The sequence below is a fragment of the Anguilla rostrata genome, chromosome 4 (genome assembly GCF_018555375.3).
Source record: "Anguilla rostrata isolate EN2019 chromosome 4, ASM1855537v3, whole genome shotgun sequence".
NCBI classification, from domain to species: Eukaryota; Metazoa; Chordata; class Actinopteri; order Anguilliformes; family Anguillidae; genus Anguilla; species Anguilla rostrata.
The window spans coordinates 14,538,370-14,557,844 of record NC_057936.1 but is presented as its reverse complement, the minus strand read 5'-3'; the positions used below and the strand labels follow the sequence as shown (position 1 = coordinate 14,557,844).

Here is a 19,475-nt window from a genome sequence, read left to right as displayed (position 1 = left end):
GGACAGAATGGAAACGTTGTATGGGAGATGGCCGTCCTAATTTTCTTCCAGAAGAGTAATTTTTTCGCTGTGACTTCAGCCAATATTTTCCTTAACAAACACCCAGTCCTGTTGCGTGACTGGTTAGAAATGATCCGTTTGAGGACTTCTTTCTCAGGGAGTTGAAGTAGCGTTGTTGCAGAGATTCTCTCAATTCATCTTCGAGGCCTGTACCTGTGTCTCCTTCTTGCATTTTGATTACACCTGCCTGTTAAAGGCGGACAAATTTTACATAAAAATCAACCCTCGTAAACTGCGTGAACTTTAGTCAATTCAGTTGTATTATATTACAGTATGATGACATTAAATAACAAGGCCTTCCAGCAGCTTTACTGAAATTTTTATTGAATGTATTGTTTTAATCATTCATCAGAGGATGATACAAAAGATATACAATAACAGCAGTCATAACAACAGTAAAAATGAATCATCCTGATGACAGCCAGAAAGGGTCATATTTTGTGTATAGAGAAGGGGGTGGGGCAGGCTGCCACCAGGACTCATGCACTCACTACTGGAGCCGAACGCTTCTATAGTCTGAGTGCGTCACGGACACAAGAGTAAACACGGTGTACACCGAGGAAAGAAATGCTGGGAACAGCGCAGCCAAAAGGGGGTCTTTGGACAGTTAATGGCTCGCCTCCCTTATCGATGCCGGGCCGGGCCGGGCCTGCCTCGTTTCACGTGGCTTACATAATACTTCAAGTGACAACTGCGCATTTAATTATAAATGTGCGTGGACCGTGCCTGACTGCGGGTTGTTACGCCCGTGTTCTTTATGTAATCAGAAACCACCGCTGTACACTGACTGCTTAAATGAATTTACTGCTGCTGTTGATTGCCGTGCCTTTGTGCATACATAATATTGGTTCAAAGAATGGCTATCGCGGTGAGATGCACAGCTCATAATTGAGGCTACTCAATAGTCCTTATTCTAAACCAGTGGTAGCCAACCCTGTTGCTGGAGATTTACCTTTTGGTTTTCATTTCAATCTAAATACAAGATCCTAATCAACAGCTCACACCTAATTAACAGCTCAACAAGACCAACAGCTATCGAATGAGGTGTGCTTTGTTACGGTCGGAATGAAGACCTACAGGACAGTCGATTTCCAGGAACAGGGTTGATTACCACTGTTCTACACAAACCTAGGGAAATGTACAATGTACTACTGATTGGCCAGACCATCTTCACACCTGACTCCCAGATAAAGGGAGGCTGGAAAACCAGCACAACCCTTGAGGACCGTGATTTGAAATCTGGTCACCTTAATGTACAGTACCAAGGAAAATACTGTCACCCAGAGGTGGCCAACCCTGATCCAGGGAAGCCACGTGGCCTGCTGGTTTTTGTTTTCACCCTAAACACAAGAAACACTTAAACCAAAGAAACCAAGTGAGGAGAGTTAACTGTGTAATCGCCTGCTTTAAGTGATCAATTAAGTGCCAAGTAAAAACAAAAACCAGCAGACCCTGTGGCTCTCCAGGACCTCGGTTGGCCACCCCAGCTGTTACCATTGTGTTATTAAAATTATTTTTTTAAACTTAAGGGAACATACTTACATATTTGTATTTCAAACCACACATACTATATATATATATATGTGTGTGTGTGTGTGTGTGTGTGTGTTCATTTACAGCAAGAAACATTTCACAAATTTTGTATAAACATTCATGCATTTGGCACACGACAGATAAATCTTACATAATCAATCCAAAAGTAAATCAAACTGCCCTTTCTTTGAATACAAAGCAGTCACTTCAGTTACACTCATGTCTACACTATATACCTGAACACTTAATTTTAACACTTTGTCTATTACACATTTTCCAACAAAAGTGTAAAACGCAAAATAATCATTTGCGTTTAGCATTGTCATGTAAGGGTGGAATGATTATGGATTTCAATGATTTGCTTTTGCTTTTGTGGACCAAAAGTCTCACACTACTGCAGCTGTTCCCATATGAAAACCAGTGTAATGATATTGCATATGCAAGAAACAAGAGATGGCTGAATTGTCTACACCATATTTTAGAGACAGGATCCAAAGGATATTCATGTCCACCTCGATTGTGGTAGTCTGGGTGGCACACAGTGATCGTAACAGATGATGTGTGTGGTTGTCTCTTTCTGGACAAGATGTTATTATAAAAAAAAAACAATGACATGCTAAAACTAAAAATCTTTATGAACTCCTTTCTTGAATGGTTGGACTGCAGTCTTAGTGCCATGATTGTAATAAACACATTTACTGATGGTCATAAATAGTTTTTACAGTATCTGTCACCAAACTAAAACCCAACATCCTGTCTTGTGAGGATCAGTTCTAACTGTAAATAGACACCAAAAAGACATGATCAAGGCTTCCACTTTAGATGGCAGCTGGTAAATATTAAACAGCCAATCAGGAGGACTAAATTTACCTTCAGGTAAATTATCAAAGACTTCTGTTTGGAATTATGGCTGTTAAAGCCCCATTGTTAATTAGAACACACCTGCCAGATATTCCCATTTACTAAGACTGGGAAGTTGGGCTTCCCATAAAAAGGACAGGAACAGCCTGTCTGTTTTTTTTTTTTCAACCCACACCAGTGGTGAACAATGGGGCACACTGTCAGTTAAACAAAAGTCATTCTTTAGGACTAGGACTATGACTATTATATTTAAGCTAAGCTAAAGCTGTACCCACTGGCAACAGCAGGTCTGCATAGACACTCATAAACAGGGCCATATTATTGCTTTGATATTTAGCCCTTTCCCTTGGTATTTGGGTTGACTTTTAAAACACTTTTATGCTTTATCATTGCATCGTTGAACTGAGGGTAGGTACAGAAAAGCTATTTGTGTGATTTAGTTGATTACACTCAAGCTAGCATTTCCAGTTTCAGCTTCTGTAACAAAAGTTGGAAATATCACGTCTGGATAAATAAAAAAAAGCCAAACTGATGCGATTGGGTGGCCCTGCACCACATTGTAATAGCTACCAGAGGAGGCTGTTGTACTGCAAGGCTGGAGGTGTGGCCAGTGTGTCAGTCACCCTTGCAGACCTGATAGCCTTGAATCTTGCATGGCAACAAAAACAAGGAAGTGTTGTATTGACAACATGCCCAGCGAATAACAGGACTCAAGATATAAAGGGTATCTTGATAAAAATGTAAAAAGAATCCAAGGACTCGCTGAATCGCACCGGTTCCCATGCGCTCTCGTTGGCAGTCGTACAACCTGCTTACTGAACCGGTATGTGCTGGGTTGGCACACGTGAAGGGTGCCTGCACGGGGTGTGCATGCGGAGTCACTCTCGGCTGCCAAACAGCTGAAGGAGGAAGAAGAAGATGTAGACGATGTCCATGTACAGGCAAATAGCCCCAAACACATGCTCCTCCGGGCTTAAGGAATACCGCCTGTTCCCCATTAGAAGCTGCACATCAAATGCCAGGAACTGTAGAGAAAAGCAAGGGCATAAATGGGTCAACTCTGATCCAGATACACTATGCACTGCTCCTCAACTCTCCATCAACATATTACAAAAAATAATTCCATAGGAGGTTAAAAGGAAAGAGGACTGTTACCATTTCATCAAAAATCTTGCAGTTATTGTTCTTTAACATTCCACACTTGCTGTTACATCAGTTCTACTTTGATTCTAATTTAACACAGTGAGATGTATATATGAATCCTATTCTTTGATGAGTTTGCTGACGTGCGATCTATGAAGGAATCTTCATTTTTGCTAAGCAATATTTACAAAACACGTTGCTATCCAGGGCTTCACATTGGGTGTTTTCCAGTCAGAGAAACAAACCCAGTTGAGCCAGTTTGGGAAAAACTGGAAAACCATTGCTCCTTAGAAAGCGATTCATATAACAGTCTCCAAGGATCTAATGGGATTCTTGAATGCAGTACAAACCCCACAAGGCTCATGAATGTTGTATATTATGTATGGATTTTTTTTTTTTAATTACAGTGCTAACCCTCTAGGTATACACAGGACTTCAATAAAGGATTCCTACCAGTGTGAAGACCAGAGCCCCCAGTCCGGCATAGGCTGTCTGTAGCCAGGGAATCTGTAAAGACGTACAGAGCACAGCCATATTTAAACCTTTCGCCTCTGTCCCCCACAATGGGAAAAACCCAGCCCATAGTACTTCCAATACAACACCCTGCATCCTTATTTTACAATACACGTGTTCAACATTTCGCTTTGTATTACTGGTTTTCACACAATTCCATGCAGTTGCTATGAGTGTCGAACATGTGAGAGGAACAGCATGAAGCATCCTCCTACAGCACGTCTCATTGGAGGGGCGGAGGGTTTTGGGGGGGCTGTGACTGGGGGGCCAATGCATGCGTCCATGGGGGGGGGGAGTCACTCACATATCCGAAGGGGGCGATGAAGATGAGCAGCAGGCTGGTCACCATCAGCACCATCATGAGGGAGAACATGAGGCCGTGGCACGGGGTGAAGTCAAACTGCGGCAAGGAAGTCATCGATTCAGTTAATCACTCGCCATCAAGTCAGTTAACCAGTCGCCATCGAGTCAGTTAATCACTCGCCATCAAGTCAGTTAACCAGTCGCCATCGAGTCAGTTAATCACTCGCCATCGAGTCAGTTAATCACTCGCCATCAAGTCAGTTAACCAGTCGCCATCGAGTCAGTTAATCACTCGCCATCGAGTCAGTTAATCACTTGCCATCAAGTCAGTTAACCAGTCGCTATCGAGTCAGTTAATCACTCGCCATCAAGTCAGTTAACCAGTCGCCATCGAGTCAATTGACCAGTCGCCATCGAGTCAGTTAATCAGTCGCCAATCCATACAGAAGCCATTGGTTAACCCTTCAATAACCAGCAGGGAGGAGTTTCACTGAGGCAGTCTATGAGAACCATACCATAAGACGACTTTCAGGTCGCCATGACATTTGGTCGGGAGGTAACACGTATTCTGGGCGAAGGCAGAGGTCAGTTTGTAGAAAGGAAAACCATAACGGTAAATGACAGATCAGGACAAGACACATATTCTCTCAGTTGAGTGACAATGCGATTTTGTACCATTAAGTAAGAGACCTACTCCTTGCTGAATGCTGAATTACCTGTATTACTGAACAAGAATTTCATGCTATAGGCTGCAGCACACACCACGGAAGAATTAAATGGCCAAGGGGGAAAGGGTGACAGGAGCAATTTACACGCATGTGAGAACACGTCAAAGCACATGATCTTATCTTTTTTTCCCGAGCGCATTTTTAACCCGACCTTTGTCTGGAAGCAGAAGAGAGTCACTGCTAGGCATACAGCAGCCGTGATCCCGACACACAACATCACCACCTTCGTATTGTGGTAACTACAAAAATAAACAAGAGCTGTTTGGAACGTAAGCCTTAATCACCAGTTCTACCATCAGTAGAGCAGTAGCCCACGCCCAAGTGACAAACAAAACTGCTCGCATCACAGTGATAATCACGAATTATCTTTTTTTTTAACGTGGCACCTATCAAATGTTAATTTGTACTATGACCCCAGGCACAGAAGTTAATTAGCATGCAAGATATTAGTATGTACATTTGGAATTGTACACACGCATTCACAGCTTACCTTGCCAGCATTCCTGCCATATAGGACATTGCTAAAGTCTAAAATGAAAATGAGGAGATCATTGGCACCAATCAACAACAGAATTTGGTTAACTTTTTTTTTTTAAATTTTGGTCGCAAAACGGGGCATGATATACACAAAGAGCCAGCAATAACCAGTTTGGACTCCCTCTCCTACAGTGGAACATAATGTTTTTCACTGATGAAGCCTGCTACATCTTTCATCCCTACATCCATTTACTAAATCAGTTATCCCCAGGGGGGCCTGGATTCATACCCCAAGGACAATTTAGGCTACGTTTACACCGCCTGGTAAAAGTGAGCCAATTGTTTTGTGGCACAGATTGGATATGTATTGTAAATGTATAAACTGGAAATAAAGCACATGGAATCGGATATTTTCAGATCTGTTTTGGGCAACATTCATACATGGAAATAAATCCGATAGGAATCATCTAAACAGATTGGTTTTTCCTGGTTATTGTGATTACGTGCCTTGTATGTGGGGCGAAGAATCGGTCTGGGCCAAAACACAGGGGATGTTCGTAGCGGACCCAAGACGCTTCAACAAGCAATATCTTGAATTATTATTTCTGCCTCGTTTTGTGTCCATTGTAGATGATAATATGCCCGTGGCGGCCTGATTGTTTACTTTCATACCAATAACCAAACCCTTGTGTACAAATGCGGGTTGTTTCAAGTGTGAACTGTGTGGGCAAAGGTACTGGATATGGGTCACTTTTAATAGTAGATGTAAACAGGCGGTCAAAAAAAATAGGATATAGGCAAAAAATCGGAACTGGGCATCAAGACCTGCGGTGCAAACGTAGTCTTAGACTCTCTCATTAACCTAACCTGCATGTCTTCGGACTGTGGGAAGGAAACCCATGCGGACGTGGGGAGAATATGCAAACCCCACACAGAAAGGCCCTCGGACGGGATTCGACCTTCACACCTTCTTGCTGTGAAGCGACAGTGCTACTCACTGCACCACCTCACTGCCCTACGCTCCCTAGTAATTATAATAACTCCATTTATCAGTTTAACATACAAAAAATGAAGAAAAAAAAATGCTCGTGGACACTTACAAAGATGCCGAGCAGAATGAGATTTGTGGGGTATTGCCGTCTGAAAAGAAAAGAGAGTCACAAAGTGTTGGCATGGCAGCATTTCTTAGCATTACAAGTCAATTTGTGAGCAAGACAGTGACAGGTACGTAGAGCCAAATCTTCCTTGGTTTCAGAAGACTTAATGGAGGAGATACAAGTTAAGGCTTACTGTAAGCATGTGGACTGATTTAGCAGGTCCAAAAATACCAGAAAAAACACCAAATTGTCAAGATTTAGATAAGACCAATAGCTCAAGCTATAATAAACATCCCAAAAAGCACTGAGCTGCCATGACTTCAAGTCATCACCGGAGCTGTCACAGAGAAGAATGCTTGAAATGCAATGTCATGCTTTTCTTAGTCACTGGACGAGGACTGTCTAAATTATAATTTGATAAATTAATGCACCTGCTTACCATAGACTACCTCATCCTCATTAATGACCCCATTTAGACCCCATCTATGGCTTCCAGTGATAATGCAAGCAAAGAATCCAGTAAGAACCAATGCTGCTTCATGTCAATCACAGGGAAGGTATATATTTGAATCTTTGTGGTAAAAGACTGTTTCTTTTAGATATCCGAAAAAACTGGATAATGGACGATTTGCACCCTTTTATAATTAAGCAAAGACAAGAGCTATGGTGCAGCCCTTCGTGTATATCATAGTCACTTTCGCGCACTGCACCTAGCTGGGTGATGCATCATGGGTAAGTTCTGAGGTAGGTTGCCTAAGGCTTTAGTTACCTGATTTGGTCCCATGCACACCCTCAGAAATAAGAAGAATGTTTTTTTCTTTATTTTTACAGCCAGGACTCACTAAGTGATAACCTTGCTATGCTCTCATCACGCAAGTGAAATATCTTCATACCTACGCAACCGGATAACAATTATTGCCTCCAGTCAACTGCCTGGATTAAATCAATATGTGTCCTTCACAATTTGTCCTTTTAGGAGATATTTGTCCTATTGACTTAAAAAAAATACATGAGTCACAGAGGTAATAAAACCGGAGGGCCTTGCACTTACCTGATAGTTGTACTGCACACCAGTACCAGGTACGTCCCCATGAAAGTGATACTGAGGAACACAAAATATTATGGATGCACTAATATAAACATACCATACCGATAACCGATAATCATCTCCCTGCCATGACCCATACTGATAATTGCAGACAATCTGCGTCAATTAATTTGGTCTGTATGATAAATATGTTCATACCATAATCTAGAGTAGTGATCTTCATTCCTAGTTCTGGCATTTCGTGGGATTTGCTGTTTTTTTTTGTTTGTTTTCGCCAGCAACCAATTCAGACCCAAGAAACCAGCCTGAGGTGAGTAATCAACTGCTTTAATTGGTCAATTAGATGTTGAATAATAACTAAATCCTTGCGACTCTTCAGGACCAGGAATGACGATCACTGATCTAGATTTTGATATACTGCAAATGATGAGATGTCAAATCACCATAAGGGGAAAAAAAGCTCTATAGTTTCCTACTTTTGGACCAGGCCAAAACATAAACCGTAGCTTTGCCAAAAAGTTTCTTGCAAGGCCATCGGTAGGCTAAGCCAAACAACATAAAGGAGTAGTTTTACTAACTTGCAACAAGGGCTGTGCCAGTATCTCGTATTACTGGTTACCGTGGTAATGACACCAGGGTGATAAATAAACAGGGTAATAGGGTTATCGTATTTTCCCTGTCATTATACTGATGGCAGTCGGCCCAAATGCACTGGCCAGATAGCCTGCATTAGAAGATGAAGCGAGTGGGCTGTACACAAACTGACACTCTCTCCCCACGTGTCTCTTTGAAGCTAAATTACTGGTTGTCATTGCAGTGCAATACAATTCACCAAAGAGAATGAGGAGAGAGTAGCAAGTTGTGTGTGAGCGGCGTACTGTTTTTTCCGGTGTCTGCATGCGTTACAATAACAGAGAAAGGGGGGGTTGGGGAGTTATGGAACCCTAAAAAGGTTTTGTGTAACAGAGATCATATTATTTGTTGATGTAGATCTCGTATTACATTTAATGACAATGTAACTTTACTAAATTACATAGCTATTTGCACAGCTAACGCTAGCTACTGGACCATGCCAAGAAAGACAACATTAGTTTAGACAACGTTCCGCACAGTATCCACCTCTCATATCAGGTAACTTTGCGTTAGCTAGCTAGCTAATGTAATTAACACAATCTAATGTCGGCTAACAATTTGAAAAAAAACGCTAGTTAACGCTACCGACCGGTACCGACCTCGCAAACCGTCTCTCGAATGCAATGCTACCTTGTTGCAACGTTTCAGTGTAGCTAACTTAAGGCCAGTTCAGATCAATGATTCGCAATGAGACTGGGTGCAACTTGCAAAATTCCAAGACGTCTGATTGTAAACGTTCTAAAACGGCACTTGGCGATTTGACAAGGACGGTCTTTTAAAACCTCAGGGCAGGCAACGGCTCTGCTACTAGCCAGTTCACACCGCTGCAATTTTCTCTGCAACATTCTAAAACCGTTTCGCCTCGTTGCGAATCATTGATCTGAACTGGCCTTAACGTTACCGTTATTTACATTGCCATCGAGTTCATCTATATATTATAATGATCGGAATAAAGCCGGGGTATGTGGAGCAGAGCCGGGTCTGATTTCTGAAGACGTCATGCAGGAGAAAACTAAATAAAAGAATACGGCAGTATGGATTAGCATTATTATTATTTTATTACGCTTCCTCATATGTTCCTTCAGCCTTATGCCCTTTTTTATGAAATCTCCTTTGTTTTGTTTTATTCTTCTTGTTCTGATTGCTAATTTAACACCCAGCTCAGCTTTATTCTCGAACAGTTTAGCTAGCAAAACCAGAAACACCAGGGGTAACATTTTGCAAGGCAGTTGTTTCAAAAATACCACACAACAATCATTCACGAAAAAGACTGCTTATTGTGCACGAGATACATAATTGCACTAGCCACAGCGAATCCCGCGAATTCTTCTCTGCAGTGTAAAGACGTTCATACCGGGCAAAAGGTGGATAAAGAACGTTTGCAGAAATTGATCATCACTAATTCTACCCCAGGTTTGCTACAGCATTTTAACCCGGCTCGGCAGTGTAAAGACATCTTGAGTTAGCCTAATGTTAGACAACGACTGAGTATGTACATAACGTTACTTTTATAACAACCATTTTTTATTCAGTAAATAGTAAGTGTTATAGTTGGTTTGCCAACTGACTGACGTCACACAGGCGATACTGGTTGGATCCGGTTGGATCTATGGGAAGTGAGGTCCAAAAACACACCTGCAATTACCGCTTCTCACCATTGGCACCGCCATAGAAAACAAAACTGAAATCTTCGAGATTGTCACTTTAAATGGTCAAATAATATAATTTGCCCACAAAATACATCAAATAAGTGATTGTTAATGTGAGTCTATCTAATAATACAAACTTAATTTAGTTTTATTTATTTGACTCTATGTATTCAACTCATTTAAATTCAAATCGTTCATTAGTTTATCTTAACATGTGTGTGCTTTGTTGATATCATTTTTAAATTAAGGAGTTATACCTTTGGTTGTTTCAATTAGAAAAAGGCAAGCCTCAAAATGTTTATGAAGTGATTTCTCACTTGTGTTAAATGACGAACACCAGCAATCTGAAGCCTCAACAACTTTCATTTTTATAGGTTAAGCTAAGTTTACAGTTTTATACATTTTGCTTAAAATCACCTAGATTCAATTTTAAATGCTTAAAAAGTGCAATGTTTGTCATTGTGTTATTTAAAAGTTCCTGTTTAATTATTTGTAGTGTGTGTATAAGACGCCATTCTCACAGAACTTCATTATTCACTTTGCTGCTTGTTTTGAGCAGTTATTGTTAAATAGGCCCATTTGTTTTTATTAGTTGCTGTTAAATATTGATAGGCTATTTATGGCATAAACGTTTAAAGGTTTTTTGGAAATGTCTCTGAATAGGTGCACTGATTTTTAATTTTGCCTGCAATGTCTTAATGACACCAACTGCACTTATGTTTGAGTTAGCACTTAATAACAGTTTAAGAATAGTATAATCAATACTAGTATTGTTTCTTTTAGCTAATTATAGGCAATTTTATTTATGTGTTGTAGTCTTATGTTGTCTCGAGCCACAGCCTTGTGCAAGGATGATACACCAGACATGGGAATAGAGAAATAATTATTGGTTGTCATGTCGGCTTCATCTGACCTATACTGAAAATGAAAATTATAATTAACATCGGCCAATACCAATATTGTTGCTGATATATTGTACATTCCTACATAATACTGGTTCCTCATTCACCAAAATGAACTGGTATTCACAGTACCAGCTACTACAGTAAATAAACAAAGTTCATGTTTAATTTGATGGATTTAAAAGTATGACCCCACTAAAACAAAAAATGAGCTGTAAACCATACGAATGCCAAAAAACAAATACCATACATTCTCCTCAAGGGGTTTTACAGCTGTGAAACATTTGTGAAAATAGGCCTACTGAACTATTGCACTGAGTACAAACATTACAGGAGAAATATGATATTTTGAAACATGAAACTTGAACATAAAAGTACTTACTAAGAGGCCAAATAAAGGACACGATTGTACTGTACAAACTGCCTGACTTCATCACTGAGAGAGAGAGAGAGAGAGAGAGAGTAAATACTTCAGTCTATCAACAGAAATTTTAAGAAGCTACTAACATTGAATAAATATCTCTGTTGGAATCTAGCTGGCCATCCCTATCAGTGACATTGTGTAACTTGTTAAATGTATTCATAGTCTACTACTGTAACAGTAAATTGACTATATGTATATTTCATAATGTTCATAGTTGGCAAGAGAAAAGTGCAGACAAGGAACAAGCATTAACCAAGTTAAGAAATTCTATATCTATTTGCTTTGTTTTTACTTGCTCTAGCTACATTACATACATAACTAGGATTTACCAATGCTTAATTGTGTCACAAATGTTTTTGAACACTTCAACATTAAAAAATCAACTAAAATTACAGCAGAATGACAAGTCATTAACACCACCAATACTGGGTTACATTTGTTCAAGGTTCAAAGTTGAACAGGTGAAATCGATTGACTCCTCACCAGAACGTAAAGAGGGCCACAACGGCAAAGGTCACCATCAGCTGAATCATCAGAATCGTGAAGACCTGCCAAAGGAATACGAGACAGCGGTGTCAAAAGAGATCATGCGCAAGGCTCTCCACCTGATCTTTCCTGATGGACAATGGCTTCCAAAGTGTAATTTTATCTACATTTGAAATACACTTGCCACCGTGTTTCCAATCTATCTCCATTTTCTCCACGTACATTTTCCAGTGCAGTTGCTCACTGCTTAATACATTTTGCATTTGAGCATTTTTTTTTTACATGGCCAGTTCCAGCAACAAAAACCAAAATGAATACACATCTCTCATTGCTGGCAACCACGCTCAACCGGTCACTCGCATATGATGCCAATCTTGCTTGCAGCTTTTAATGCCAATATAATGACAGCTCACTGAACAATACAAGCAATTAAGAAGCTACTTAAATTTCATTTCACTTGATCCTATACTTATGAAGCAGTAATTTCAGCAGTCAGAGATTATGGCAGATTTCAAGTTATGTGATGTAAAACATTTAAGTTCCGTGTGTCCTCTTACATAAGTGGTCCATGGACTGAAACCCTGAATCACAAAGTCTCCCAAGTTGTGTGTCCACTGTCAAAAGGGAGATAATTCTAGAGTGACAACAAACTCGTCTTTGCTTCATTAGCTTCCTCTTTATTGGATTTTATCCCCTAGAACTGGACTGTCTCTATCTCTTAAAGACTCTGGAAAACAACTGTACTATTCTGACCTAATATTGTAACAGAATCCTGCCTACGACATGACAAAAAACAGTCAAGTGATAAACTTCTTATACAATTTTCTTGCATGTCTGTGCATCGCATTGCATAATACCTGTAAATTTACAGTACAGTACTGTACTGTAAAACCTGTTTGCCGGTGTAGTTCAAGCATGTCTTTTCCTATAATCTCAACCCCCACCCCCACAATTCTACTGCAGGTATTCAGCTTTCATACATCTTACATAAAACAGTGATTATGTGACATGAAGTAGCACTGTACCGACAGTACATATTGCGTAATACACGTTCAATTATGCCCATTTCATAATACCAAAATAGAAAATACCAAAATAAATGGAATACAGAAAAAATATACAACATACAATTGCATAATAGGCCAAGATTTCATAGTATACAAATCTTAGCACTGCCTTTCCAATGTGGCACTCTTAATATGTACAGTGCCACGAAAAAGTATTTACCCCCTTCAAGATTTCCTCTTTTATTGCAAGGTTTGATTTAAGATCTTCAGACATGTAATATCAGACAAAGGGATCCTGATTAAACAAAAAACAAATGTTTAAAATCATTATTTAATTTATTTAATCATCTCTTAAACTTAATAACAAATATTTTTTCACGGCATTGTGTAAAGGCCAGGGAAGGAAGCTACCATATCATGCACCTATGCGTGTGAGCCAAATTCCTCCTTGGCACTGGGTGTAACAGGAGCTGCACAGCCCGAAAACATTACCACAACCATTTCTGTAGCCTGTCATTGTGGAAGGAAAAAAGTGCACTGGGGAGGCTCTATAAATCTGGACGAACTGCAAGCCCAGCACTGAGCGCTGGGCAGCCCGTTGCTGAGGACAGACGGACCTGCGGTTCCCCTCACCTTGCGGATGAACATCCGCCGGACGTTCTTGTCCTCCCAGCCATCTCCGCTGAGCCCATCGCAGCTGCCGTTGGTGCTGGGGTCAGAGAAGGGTGACGGCGCGTCTGAGGCATAGGGGTTAACGTAGCCGGGGCCTGGCACACAGAGATCAGGAGTAAAGAAGGGGCAGTAGACTTTTGGCTGGGTTACTGATAAGGACTTTTCTTCCTTCATGACCTCCCGTGACCAGGAAACCTGTGAAGCGTTTATTCACCACAGACGCATCCGTGATCAAGGAAGCATGAACTATGTTTTTTTTTGGGGTTTTCCCTTTAAGCTAATCATGAGATATCATCTGGTTTCATACTTCATTTGGAGTCAATCATCACAAGAAAGGAAAGTTAGTTTGCTTTAATCACAAAATGGCATCTCTTTAGATACACTTAGACATTGAGAGGCTCTGAAAGCTACATTTGATCAATGTAAGGAAATCCATTTGGCATAGCAATGCCACTCGTTAAATATACATGTGTTGGACAAAAATAAATATACAATAAAGGAGTAATAAAATGTTATTCTTCTTCATCACCATCAAACAGTATGTATAGCCAGGGAAGCATAGTTTCCCCACTGAGAGAGGACACTCACTTGGGCTTGGATGTACAAAGGCCCAGGAGGTTGGATGGATGGGCACTGACGAGGGTGGAAATGGGGGTGGTTGGGTGGTGTAAGGTGGGGCACCAAATCGCGGCTCCTTGTCCCCTGCTACAGCCTCAGCGTAGCTGGGTGGGGCAGCCGGAAGAGTCATGGTTGGTCGTTGATTCCTGGCTGTGATGGTTCGGGACACTGAAGGAGGCAGACAAAGAATAATATGATTGCTTACATCAGGGATTAACATGAATGGGTGCAAAAGTCATGCAATATTTATACCACCATATTATTCCTTGCTTCGTAGGGCTGCATACTCATCAAGGGCTGAATCACCGTGGTATAATTACTGCAGATTACTTTACATTGAAATATGTGAGTAAAATGATGATTACCAAGGCGTATCTCAATGCATTTGGCAGCACCAAATACGGCGTACACGTTCAAAATGACACAAAAGGCAACCTTTACCTGTAATTAGGAACCGGTTAGAAAAAGTGTTTGAAGTTCATTTAAAAACATACGACGGACAAAAAGGACAGCCGAACACGGAAGCAGGGAGTGAGGGTAAGGGCAGAGAGCAAGAGCCACTGCACCAAGCTGGGATGAATGGGTTTCTATTTCTGCAATGTTTGACTTGTTGCACCACCCATATATGAGCACTTTCATCTTTCATAATGGGTTTCATAATGGATAGAAATTTCTCCCTCATTATTTTTAAAGCAATGCTCAACAAAAACCCAACAAAGACCTATTCAGTGTGATGTTTTAATGAATTGCCGTGAGAAAACATAATTTTACAGGCATTAACTCACCTATATGTGTGTAGTTAATGTGTTAAGAATCCAGATTTCAAGAGACATAAACCAAAATACAAATAATATCCAAAAGTATGTGGAAACTCATTTTAATTAGTGGTTTCGGCTATTTCAGCCACATAGCCCCCCTATTTCTGGGGGTGTTTTTCATGGTTTGGGCTAGGCCTCTAGTGCAGGTAAATCTTAATGCTACAGTATGCAATCACATTCGAAGTGTGTGCTTCAAACTCTGTGGCTACAGTTTGGGGAATGCCCTTTCCTGTTTAAACATGACAATGCCCCATGTACAAAGCAAGGTCCATAAAGAAACTGTTTTCGGAGTTTGGTCAGGTTAGGATTTGCCTGCACAGAGCCCTGACCTCTACTCCATCAAACACCTTTGGGCTGAACTGGAATGCCAACTGTGAACCTGGCCTTACGCCCAACATCAGTGCCCAACTTCACTCTTGTCACTGAATGGAAGTGAATCCATATAGCCATGTTCAAAATTCTACTGGAAAGCCTTCCCAGAAGAGTGGAAACTTTTATGGCAGCAAAGGGGGGCCAACTCCATATTAATGCCCCCGGACAATGTTTTTCTCCCACTCTGATTTAAGGTTAATTACTAACTCTAGATATTCGACTCTTCCAGTCGTTGCGATGCAATCCTTTACATTTAAGAAGAGAAAAGCATCATCTTATTTTTAACCTATTAAGTTCTCTGACAGAAGCGACCACATTACCTCAATTCATTAGTTTTAAAATTAAATACAATTAAAGCCTCAAATTACAAAACACTCTCTCAGGATTACTGGACATTAGAGGCCCCTTTTGTTGCCAGTAAACTGGGTAAAACCACACTCCACCACCACGCCCCCCACAGATAGAATAGCTTAAATTATAGTCATCTTAAATTAGTCTCTTATCCCTCTCTCAGAATTTAAGGCACAATATTATTTCAATAATTCTTAAACTCTTCATGTTCAATTTCATGTCTATTTATATAGTCTCTGTGCAATTGTATGTATGTCAAAGCTGTTTGTTTTTTATATGTAATTACATTTTTTATCTGTAGATTATCTGAAAATATATATTTGACATTATATTTTACTTATAAATGATAAATTGTTTGTTTTTGTCTGTAATATAAAAGATATGGAATTGTATTTGACTTCTTCCCATTTAGTGTGGACCCCTTTGCTTCTTTCAATGAATTCTGATTGTAAAAGGCACTCCCAAAAATGAAAGCCTGGCTCTCGGTGAGTTAACAATAAAATAAATAAATAGCCTGTAGTGGATAGCCTCATCTTAGGGACCACAAGCAAACCAATACAGAGGACCAAAAGGTATGGGCATATGAAGAGGAAAATCTCAAAATCAAAAAAATTAAAAAAGGAAACTCACTAACTTACATCACTGAATGCACATGATCCGCAAAAGCAGATTCAACACTTCACATTTGAGAATATCTTATTGCAAAAAACACACACAGAAATTGGGAACATATTTTTGGTTTTCAATGTACGCGGTGATACGAAGTATGATATATTTCTGCATCAGGGAAAATATGTATCCATGAATATGTATGCATTTACACAAATCAGTGCATGTTCATTTAAATGACAATGCACACAAAATAAGACAAAATAATATTTGTTTGTGGATAGTGAAAGACATTTGTGACTTGTCTCATTTATTGATCATGATACACGCATTTGTCCATAATATTGAGACTAATCTCTCTTCAGGGAAGAAGTGTAGAAGGAATAATTCAAAGAGGTACGAGGGAGGAAGATCAAGAAGACCTCTGAACGTGGCGGTAAGCAGTGTGTAATGTTTGCCTAATGCGTTAGCGAGCCATTGTAGATGACATAATAGGGGTCATATTCCAATGAATGGCATTGCTAGTACACATTATTAGAACTTACCACAGACAGGCAAGACAAATTGCCTTCCCTCTTATTTTCTCCTCAAGCAGTACTTCTTGCCCTCTCAACCTTATGTCTGTAAATTATCTGATTGCAGCTATAGGACTGTCATTGTCATACATGCACTCTTTACAACATATTTTAAATATATAACTGTAATCTAGACCTTGTGCAGCAAATTAATCTAAGATAAAGGATATCACATTACAAAGAGGCACAGAACAAACTGGGCCCCAGATGACTGCACACAACTGTTGAATAACATACGCTTGTACGATTCCAGTAAGGGAACACAGCCTTTTATATTTTTTATAAGCCCATGCAAAACTTGTATGACCGCATTCTTTGCAAACAGCTGTAGTGAATCACTTTGTTCATGAAAACAAATAAATAAATAATGGTAAAAAAACAACAGATTTCTGAAACATAAAGCCTGTTTAACAATATAAAACATTTCTTTTGAAATCTGAATTATGAAAACAAGTTTTCACAATATGTATTTTAGCTGCACTACCCATCTCTGACTAAGAGGCTTTACAATTGAAAGAAGTGCCATTGGGCCAAACCCTGGATAAATTCAAAAGAAAATTCTACCTTCCCATGATGAGATCAGATTTATTATGTGCATAATCAGTCATCGCCACTTTCCTTTCGTTCTTGACCGGCATTTACTGGTATTTTCCCGCACGTGATGTTATCCACAGTGAGTTACACAACTTCAGCATTTTAAAAATCTTTTACATAGTATGCATTTATACAGCTGGATACAGAAGCAATTCAGGTTACGTACCCTAACCTAACCCTAACCCTACCTAGAAATGTACGTATCTAAATGTTTCCTGCTTGGAATTTCCACCATCAGAAACAGCATTATAAAATGGAAGTTAAGGGCAACAGAGTACAAAGGGAACATGTAGCTGGACGGTGGGAAACTTGACAACATAAAGCAAGCACTTGCGTTGGAGAAACAGCTCAACGTCTGGCACACCATGAGAGCCTCAGAATAAAATAAGCATACTATAATCTAATGTGACGGTCAGGTGCATATTGTGTAGTGACGCTCCTGATTCTTGCAGGCGCTGTGCACCACTATTGCTTAATGGTATGGGAAATGCCAATATCTGAACATAATATCAAACAAAATTGAGAAAATATACATTTAAACTGCACAGTGACACAAAACACAATATTAAAGTGTATAGCTTTTGCTGCGATGTGTAATTTACAGTGTAATTTTAAGCTTTTCTAAATAATGATTGGAGTAAACTGGTTTATACATAGGGGCTAAATATAATACACTTTTACATCTGTTGTTTGTTGAATGTGAAGTATAGCCAGAAGTTAGACAAAAAATTAAAGAATAAATGAAAATAAGTAAATAACCCTGGATTGGAAAGATGAGGGCAAAAAAGATTCTTCACAGCCTTCTGGAATGATTACTTTGTCAAATACAATGAAATCAATAAACAGATGTATTTTCATGCATTAGGTTAAAAATGTGATAACAATGGACATTTCGTCTGTGTGCCTTTGGCTGCATACAAATGCAAACTATGATACAGTTTAAGTACAACTTTGAAGCGCAAGGGCTGTATCACCATAACCATATCTTAACTGTCGAATGCTAGACTGAGCACGCAAAACAAACAGGCTAACGGAAAGACGAGTCGGGACTTCCTATGGATAACAGTCACTGAGACATAAAGAATGCATCGTTTTACTTTATGAGTACCTATATTACGCAAATAAGGCCTAGGCTGCAAAGATTCTATTTTTCGAGGTTGAACACTACAGTTGTGTTGGATCCGGACATGAGACAGGAAGTGTACATTATTGGATAGCTATCTCGTCAGCATCATTCCTCCGCTTGCCACACCGTAATACGTTCAAATGCCTGGAGCAAACAAGCAATACTAAATAAAGAAAAATAAGGCAAATTAATTAAATACTCTGTCGATTATCACAAGTAGGCTACTCCAATATGAATTAACGATAGCAATACACTGCTGCGCAAAATGTGCTTAAGCCTTATATGCAAATATGATGGCGATATTTTAGGAAATAAGCAGCCAGACAAGGTTACTTTCAAGCTCCGTCTATGATGTTTCGAAAGCCCGAAGTGCGAAAGAGAGCTAAATTTAACTGAAGCTACTAGTGTGCTACATACAATTGACAGTGCTGTCTAGGTAGCTAGCTTAGGTTGATATTTTTTCTATCGGCCGCACAATTCCCGTGGAAAACTAAGCATTTGGTAGGAGAAGAAAAAAAAAACTAATAGCACTTAGACACGATGTCATTTTTACAGAATAATCTGTATTCTGTATAAATTGCACGTCCTTACCTCCGATATAATTGCACGCCGACTGCAAAAACTAATTTAGCTAGCTCTGCTCGAACCAAAACAATGACTACGAATACTCATCTGTGATGTGCATCCTGGCGCGCGAGTGTTGCAGGGAAACAGAGCCATAAGCACATACTGTAATTGTAGTTTCACGTAGTGTAGATGTGTTAGCTCATAAATCCTACTTCACTGTGACAAAGACAAGTGATTTCACGTATTGGGAAAATAACTAAATCTGATATTTACTCGAGAAATGTGATTTCAAGTGTTTCTGATTTACTC

The 19,475-nt window shown here is 39.7% G+C and overlaps 1 protein-coding gene across 3 annotated transcripts; it reads right to left on the bottom strand.

The window, feature by feature from the left end:
- Positions 1-362: 362 nt before the first annotated feature.
- On the bottom strand, positions 363-19,324 carry faim2a (Fas apoptotic inhibitory molecule 2a). 3 transcript variants are annotated; one of them, XM_064330839.1, is made up of 12 exons: positions 19,191-19,324; positions 14,125-14,322; positions 13,498-13,631; positions 11,855-11,919; positions 11,330-11,383; positions 7,767-7,817; positions 6,719-6,758; positions 5,632-5,669; positions 5,293-5,380; positions 4,415-4,510; positions 4,051-4,104; positions 363-3,479 (listed from the first exon to the last, which is right to left on the bottom strand). In XM_064330839.1, exons 2-12 carry the CDS (start codon positions 14,282-14,284, stop codon positions 3,333-3,335), a joined length of 927 nt encoding a protein of 308 aa, XP_064186909.1. In that variant the 5' UTR covers positions 14,285-14,322; positions 19,191-19,324; the 3' UTR covers positions 363-3,332. The 3 variants fall into 3 exon arrangements, 2 of the variants coding, with proteins under 2 accessions (XP_064186909.1, XP_064186911.1); XM_064330841.1 differs by lacking the exons at positions 5,293-5,380; positions 5,632-5,669; XR_010329434.1 differs by lacking the exons at positions 363-3,479; positions 4,051-4,104 and having other exon boundaries at positions 4,929-5,380.
- Between the last annotated feature and the right edge of the window lie 151 nt (positions 19,325-19,475).

Excerpts from the sequence above, each read along its gene's own strand:
- faim2a (XM_064330839.1), bottom strand. The coding sequence starts at position 14,284 with ATGACTCTTCCGGCTGCCCCACCCAGCTACGCTGAGGCTGTAGCAGGG. Across the intron at positions 5,670-6,718 it reads TCATTCTGCTCGGCATCTTT|ACTTTAGCAATGTCCTATAT; the intron begins GTAAGTGTCCAC and ends TTTTCATTTTAG. Across the intron at positions 5,381-5,631 it reads ATGGCAGGAATGCTGGCAAG|TTACCACAATACGAAGGTGG; the intron begins GTAAGCTGTGAA and ends TTATTTTTGTAG.